Source organism: Crocodylus porosus, unplaced genomic scaffold, assembly GCF_001723895.1.
Source record: "Crocodylus porosus isolate Cpor-Errol unplaced genomic scaffold, CroPor_comp1, whole genome shotgun sequence".
NCBI classification, from domain to species: Eukaryota; Metazoa; Chordata; order Crocodylia; family Crocodylidae; genus Crocodylus; species Crocodylus porosus.
In genome coordinates, this window is record NW_017728886.1 from 234,376,389 (window position 1) to 234,383,789 (window position 7,401).

Consider the following 7,401-nt stretch of genomic DNA (forward strand, 5'->3'; position numbering starts at 1 on the left):
AGGAAATGAGATTGGTCAAGCAAGACCTACCCACAACAAACCCATGCTGGCTATCCCGTAGGATGTTGGCATCTGCCAGTCCGTTAAAGATGGCCACTTTAATAAACTTTTCTAAGACCTTCCCCCAGATAGAAGTCAGGCTGATGGGCCCATAGTTAGCTGGATCCACTTTCCTCCCTTTCTTGAAGATAGGCACCACATTGGCCTTCTTCCAGTCTTTGGGCACTTCACCAGAGCGCCAGGAGTTTTCGAAGATCCGTACCAGGGGCTGGGCTATGACGCTCGCCAGCAACTTGTTTGGGAAGGCTTTTCTTGAATTACTGTGACAAGATAAAACTTAACAGACCTTTTTGATCAGAAAGAACAGCAGCTGTAGGAAAGCATTAAACACAGAAATTAAGATTAGCTATTTGATATTTTTCTTCAGACCAGTATTTCCTAAATAGTTTATGTCCATTAAGAGTCAATAACTACCCAAAACTTGCACAAAAAGGATGTACTAACATGATTTCACTTTTCTTCTGAAGAATCTACCTGTTATCAATTCTTGTTCTCTTCCTCCAAGCTCTGGAGATAGCATAATGGGGTAGGAGCCATCTCCATTCCTTTACATACTCACCTTACATCCACTGTCACAGAGAAATGATCTGTTTTCTCTCTCTCTGCTATGATACGCTACATAGAATTTGATGCATCACCTCTAGCTCAGAAATACCACTTGGGATGGTACAAAAAAGTACTGTACAATATTCCAAGCTATTTTTTACTTCTTCCGTATCCTCACACTGAGGATAGCTGCATGATGGACGATGTAGCAGAGACCCGTGCAAAAAGTGAGACTCAGGTCCCCCCTCTTCTATTGCATAATATTTATGAGCAGGGTTGTTTGTTTTTTAAATTCTCTAACTTGTAATTAGTTAACTAATACAAGGTGTTCTGGGACTTAAGTCCCAGAATATCAACCATAGTTACAGGAGAAGGCTGCTTCGCTGCAGGGTGTTAGACTAGGTAACTAGAGGTTCAGTATAAATTATGAATAAATTAATGAGATCAGGTTGATGAACATACCTTTTATTACCTGTGGAGGCTGCTTATTTTCCCTTCGGTTTTACACTCTCAAAGACGCCAGCTTCCCTCAAGGCCTCAAAGTCCGCTATGGGGTCATGGTTTTTATAGTATTCAGTATATGCTCGCTTTCTGGGCTCAGCCACACTAAACTACAAAGTAATCGATAGAAGCAAGACTTAGTTTTCTACTTTTGCACAGCTACAGGTGCCAAAAGTCTTATACCATTCCTGGTATACCGTTGTTCGTCTGCTAATAGATCACTGCCAGAAGAAACTGAGAAAACCCCCTAAGATTCTTCAGCTTGAAGGAGACAGAGGTCTATGTAAAAATAAGTAAATAAATAAAATACTGCACAAACACTGAAAACAAATTAGTGTTATTAAGTATTCATGTTGTAAAGAGCCTAAACTTAAAAATAAAATAAATAAATAAAAAAAGATGACTGTAAGAATTCAACAGTAAAACAAAGGCTTGGAGGAGTTTCATCTTTAAAAAACTGCAAAACAGCACTATCAAATTTTCAGGACCCAAGTACGTTTTTCTGGTCATTGTAGAGGTGCATGGATACATCTGTCCAATATCGGATTGGTACCAATATAAAGAAAATTGTCTATATCAGATATCAGCACAATGGGGTCAAGTTTTGGCTGATAAATGCCCACGCTGCGCACAGCCGCAGTGCGGCATAGAGCAGAGCTGGCAGTGTGGGGGGCTGCCTCTAGCTAGTAAGTCAGATGGGGAGGGAGGGAGGGAAGGAAGGGGCACATCAATGCCCCCCCTCAGTGAGGGAGGAGGCAGAGGCAGGCACTGGCCAGCTGGCGGGGTCCCCCATGGGACAGAGGCACAGCTTATGGGGTAGAGGCAAATCCTGCAAGTGTTTGCACCCTGGGAGGGTGGGGGCAGAGGGCCATACCCCCAGATCTGCGCAGCATGGGGCAGGCTGCAGTTGCAAGGTGAAGCTGAAGCTGGCACTGGGCAGGGCTTTTCTTGATGGGGGCTGGGCTCAGAGCGGACTCTGGAAGCGCTGGGAGAAGACTGCAGCCACCCCAAAATTTGCTGCAGCTCTGCACCGCCACCCAGCGCAGCATTTGCTGAAAAACCCTGCCTCCACCCAAGTGCCAGGAAAAGCTGTGGCTACACCAGGTGCCAGGCAGTAATGCTGGGCTGGGAGTGGAGCTGCAGTAAAATCTGGGGTGGCAGCAGCCTCTTCCCAGCCTGCTCCGACCCCAGCTCCCAGCAAGAAAAGCCCTGCACAGCACCAACTCTGGCTCCACTCTGCAGCGACCACCCACCCCATGCCACGCAGATCCAGGGGCACGCCCCTCCATGCCCGCCCCTGGGTGCAAGCAGCAGGAGCCTCTCCCCACCCTGTACCCCACCCCGACACAATGAGCCATGCCTCTGTCCCACACACCCCACCCCAGCTGGGCAGCACCTGCTCCTGCCCCCTCCCTCACTGCAGGGGAGCACTGATCTGCCTCCCCACACCCCTTCCCTCCCCTTCCACCATAACAGACTTACCAGCTGATGGCAGCTGTATTGGATCAGTATCGGCCAATATACCTCCTTAAATATCAGCTCTCTGTATCAGCCCCCAAAATCTCTATTGGTGCACCCCTACTTCCTCACCAGTTAACATGCAGAAGTACAAGTTATTATTCCTTGTCAAAATGTTTTTGTCCTAGTTTCTCCACAAAAATGCATTACTTGCGTTAGTTAATATGTACGCAACATAATATAAAGTCCTAATGAGACCAAGGCAGTTTATCGTATTTGCTGTTAACACAACAGGCTCAAGTGAGCTTTATACCATATGGCAAAATTGGGAATGCCTATATGTAACCACAGTTTTCCTCACCAGGTATTTTCTAAGTTTTAGAAGAGACCAAGCTTTGTTCAAGATCCTTCAAATGCACAGGCATTCCCTAGGGGACAACTAGCAGCAGTGTGCCGTCTCGTGCTCATCTGGACACAGCTTAGAGGTTTATTTTATATCTTGCAAAACATGTATGACTCTCCTCTCGTAAGACATGCTGAGATGACTTAATCCCATCTTTTCTTTCTTTCTTTCTTTTTTATTTGGGGGTGGAGGGAGTAGGGGGGAATTACAGTCTATTTTGCTTAGCTAGGAATTTCAAAGAAATTCTGTATAAGAAGTTCACAATAGATACTTTCTTTAGGGGCTGCCTCTCCCCCACTATCCCATGTTAAAATAAGGCATCCTGTGGACCACAGCAGTTACCAGCATGGTCCAAAATCAAAGTCACAAGTGAAGTGTACCCAATTTTAACCTGAGAGCTACAATTCACGTTACATCTTGCATGGGTCACTGCCTTTGCATGAGTACTAGAAAGACTAAGGCAGTATTTTGAAGACAACCAGAATCCTAGATGTCCTGGAGCAGAAAGCCCTCGCAGCAAGGCTCTGTGAAGAACGACAGCTGGAAATGCAGAGGCAAAGCTCAGGACTACCTAGGACTGGGAAGGACTTTGCTTTTCTCCTCCCACCACCACGGGTATCAGGGGATTTTTTCTTTCTTCTTTTTTTTTTTTCCACCTTCCCCACAGGCTCTGGGCACTGGCTGCAGCCGAGGCTGCGATTTGCAGGGCACCAGTCCTGCTCTAAGATTAACAAGCCTAGGGCTGCCCCTTCTACCGGAGGGGGAGAGGGGAGGGGAAGCAGGAAGGGCAAGGAGGGGGTCCGACCCGGGGAGAGGTACGTGCTCTCCCTGCAGGACCGCGGTCGCGGGGGCCCTCACCTTGTAGATCACGGCCGAGCCAGCGCTGAACAGGAAGGCGCCCACGGCGTGGAAGCGCAGCCACTTGCTCAAGAGCCCTCTCAGCTGCGGCTTGGGCAGCAGCGACGACATGGCGGCGGCGTCTAGGAGAAGCAGCCACAGGGACTCGTGAGGGGGCGCAGGGCTCTCCCCGGGGACAGGGGAAGGACCCTCCGGCGAGGGCGAGGGAGAGGGCAGGGGCAGGGGCAGGGGAGGACGATACGCCTAGGCCTCGCCTCACCTCCGAGCAACCGCAAGGTCCTTCCGCAATTGGGGCGAGACACGGAATAGGCGTCTCTGTACCGCATGCGCAGTGCCTGCCTGAACTACGACAAGCGAGACGGCTCGAAATACGTGTGGCCGCATTCCATCTCCTCTGGGGGTGGGGCTTCCTTGTGGGAGGCTAGTGTCAGCGGCGGGGCGGAGCGCTTAGCTTGCGGCTGCGGCTGCGGCTGCGCCTTCGCCTTCCCGCCCCTTCCCCGAAGGGCTGCTCCAGCCTGTGGCACCGTGTGTGCCCTTCCCCGGGGCGCGCTTGCCAAGGGGCACCTCGGGGCCAGGCAGGGCGGGCAGCGCCACACAGGCAGCTTGAGCCTTCTGCTGTACACATGCGCGCACAGACTGTGTTTCAAGGCGCGCACGCACTTTGTGTTCGAAGGCAAATTAGGCAAATCAGTTCTACGTCACTGAGCAGAACACAATGGCTCCAAAAAGAGCGTTGATTGAGCAGGCAGAACTTGAATATTCTAAACACGGCGTATGGCGCTACCGCCCCTGAGCATCCTCCATCCCAGACCTATCAGCCTGCAACTTAAGATACCCCAAATCCATGGCAGGTGCCCTCTGTGCAAGCCGAAGCCTGCAGGTCTTGGGGCTAGGATGCAAGTATCCTCCATCCCAGACTCATTAGTCCAGGGCTTCAGGTGCTCACTATGCGTGATGTTAGCCCACAAGAGGCTGAGCAGCGATTCTGAGCCGGGGAAACCTGCAGACCCTGCCAAGGGGCTTTGGAGCCAGGCAGCTGCAGCCCTGTGAGGTGCCCAAGCAAGATTCAGTAGTGCCCGGCCCTGCTGCGCGCGGCCTGGCCAAGGCCCAGCAGCAGGTGGTGCTCCCTTACAGTCCTGTAGTCACAAGCTAAGTGAAAAAACAGGCATTTTCTGAGGGGCCTGGAGTCTGAAAAAGCTGAGAAGTGCCACTTTCATGGCTGCCCTGCCAATACCTTGTGGCCAAATACATTACCCATGAGCGATAACCACTCTCAGGCCCAGCACCCTGGTGGGTGGACAATTTCCTTTCCTGGGCCTTTTGCTGACTTGCTGCTCTGGGCAAGTCGCATCACTGCAGGGACAGATCTGGCGGCAGTAGGGGTGTAGTGCTGTAGGTGCACCCCTCTGATCTCTGCTCCAAACAAACTTTAAAAGTAACTGCCTTGGAGAGGCAGCAGCATTTCTATTCAGGCAATGCTGGGGAGGCTGGGGTCAAATGACTTCATGGCTCATCATAATGTGCCTGATTCCTGAAAATCTCTCTTTACTCCATAGGGCTAGGGACAGAAGGGGCCGGGGGGTAGGGGTGGCTGGGGGCTGAAGCTGGGAGTGGGGGCTGAAGCCGGGGGCTGGTGGCAGGGGCCGGGGGCTGGAGCCACGGGCTGGAGCTCGAGCCTGCCACAGGCTCCCCGGCTCTGGGTAAGTGCTCCTCTCCCCTGCATTAGGGCCGGGGAGTGGAGCACTTCCCTGGAGCCACCAGAGCCCACGCCAGCTGCCTGCGCCTCCATCCCTGCCTTGCCTCACCTTGGGGAGGAGCCGCTGGCTCCAGGACGCTGCTCTGCTACCTGTCCCTGATGCCACGTGCCTTCTTGCTCCCCGAGGCGATGCAGGGGAGTGGAGCAGTGTCCCAGAGCCAGTGGAGCCTCACTTGGGGCAGGCAGCAGCTCCTCCCCGAGGTGAGGCAAAGCAGAGATGGAGGCTGGTGCGGGGGGCTGGCGCAGGCTCCGCTGGCTCCAGGGCAGTGCTCCACGCCCTGGCCCTGATGCAGGGGAGCAGAGCACTTCCCTGGAGCCGGCAGAGTCCACGCCAGGCTCCCCCCCAGACTCTCCTGGTGTGTGGCCTTGATAAGGCTGTGCACAGCCACACTTTTAGTTGTGCAAAGCCATGCACGCCTGCACTTTAGAGGGAACCTTGCCTATAGGGCTCACTGCTGGCAGAGCCCCTCCATGTGAGGTGCAGCCCTAGTCTCCTGAGACCCAGCACCAACTGTGCCACATGTCATGGGCCCAGCCCACCCAGCCAGGGGCGTGCACCTTCGGGCAGTACTGGGCCACTCTTCTGTCACCTGGGGCTCAGGCACCACATGCAAGGGCCACGCATTGGGCCAAGCCAGGTTCTGCCTCCATGAAGCCAGCCTGGCACTTGGAGGCAGGACCCAGCCCAGCCCAATGTGCAGCCCCTGCATATGGTGCTGGGATCCCAGGTGACAGCAAGAGCGGCCTGACCCTGCCTGAAAGCTCATGCCCCCAGGCCAGGCCAACCCAGGCCCACAACATGTGGTACAGGCAGTGCTGGGTGTCAGGCAGCTGGAGCCATGCCATGCCATAGGGGTGTTCTGCCAGCAGCAGGCCCTGAGCACCTGACGGCTGCTGCTGTGCAGGGGTGCTGTGTGCCATGCAGGGGGTGGGCAGGGTAGCCACCACTCCTGAGCAGTCTCCCCCACACCCACAGTCCCCCCACACACAGTCCCCCCCAACCCACAGCCACACCACCCCATGTCCCTACTTACCAGGGACAGTGCCTGGATCTTGGTCATGCTGTAGCCTTGGCCTGCTCCTATTTTTCCCAGCACACTGAGGTGGGATGCTGAGGCAGCAGGGGAAGAAGGCAGACATAGAGACGCTCTGGTCAGGTACAGAGCATCTTCTTGGATGACCCAGTCTCCAAATGGTTCAGAACATGCTCCTGGAGTGTGCCTGCACTGCTTTTTTCAGCATTTTTTTTTCAAATATCGAAGTTAGAGTCTGTGCTGCAAATATGCGGCATGGGGAATATTGTTTGTTGCCCACGTGCCTCTTGAGGATCTCAGATTGCTTTGAGACACTGCTACAGGCATGTGCATGCTCAACTGGATGCACCCAATGTTCCATAAAACAAGTTATCCTTTTTATTGCAGTGTTGCTGTCTGTTAGCTATACCTGGTAACATATATCTTCTATTCCACAGCCCTGCAGACTGCTTTTAATTCCGGCTAAACATCTTAACTCAGGTGTGGTAACTAACTGAGGTATGGAAATGACTGGCAGTGAAGCGTTGGCACTGTCAAGATGCTCAGGAAGGCTACATTTTTGTTCTGTGAGTCTGAGTAAGAGATGCACATTTAACTATAATGACTACAGGACTAATAAAACTATATTTTGGACTATATTGCCCAGTTTGTTGTGTTTTTTAAACTGAATGCATAAACGTGCAAATTAGTACATCTTCCAGTAGTTACATTTGTTTTTGCTTTGATCTAAACTGAGTAATACAGCACTGAGCCCATAGCATGTTAATAAATCTTCTAGTTTCTCT

General features: G+C 52.4%; 1 protein-coding gene across 2 annotated transcripts in view; it reads right to left on the bottom strand.

The window, feature by feature from the left end:
• The window catches only part of LOC109320904 (cytochrome c oxidase subunit 6C), a 7,770-nt gene extending 3,577 nt beyond the window's left edge, over nucleotides 1-4,193 (bottom strand). Inside the window, exons 1-3 of one of the 2 annotated variants that reach the window (XM_019551202.1) lie at nucleotides 4,086-4,193; nucleotides 3,827-3,948; nucleotides 1,069-1,217 (exon numbers count right to left, since the gene is read on the bottom strand). In XM_019551202.1, coding sequence (XP_019406747.1) covers nucleotides 1,092-1,217; nucleotides 3,827-3,948; nucleotides 4,086-4,152 — 315 coding nt within the window. In that variant the 5' untranslated portion in view covers nucleotides 4,153-4,193 and the 3' untranslated portion in view covers nucleotides 1,069-1,091. The remainder of the gene's footprint in view (nucleotides 1-1,068; nucleotides 1,218-3,826; nucleotides 3,949-4,085) is intronic. The other variant, XM_019551191.1, reaches the window with a different exon arrangement.
• Between the last annotated feature and the right edge of the window lie 3,208 nt (nucleotides 4,194-7,401).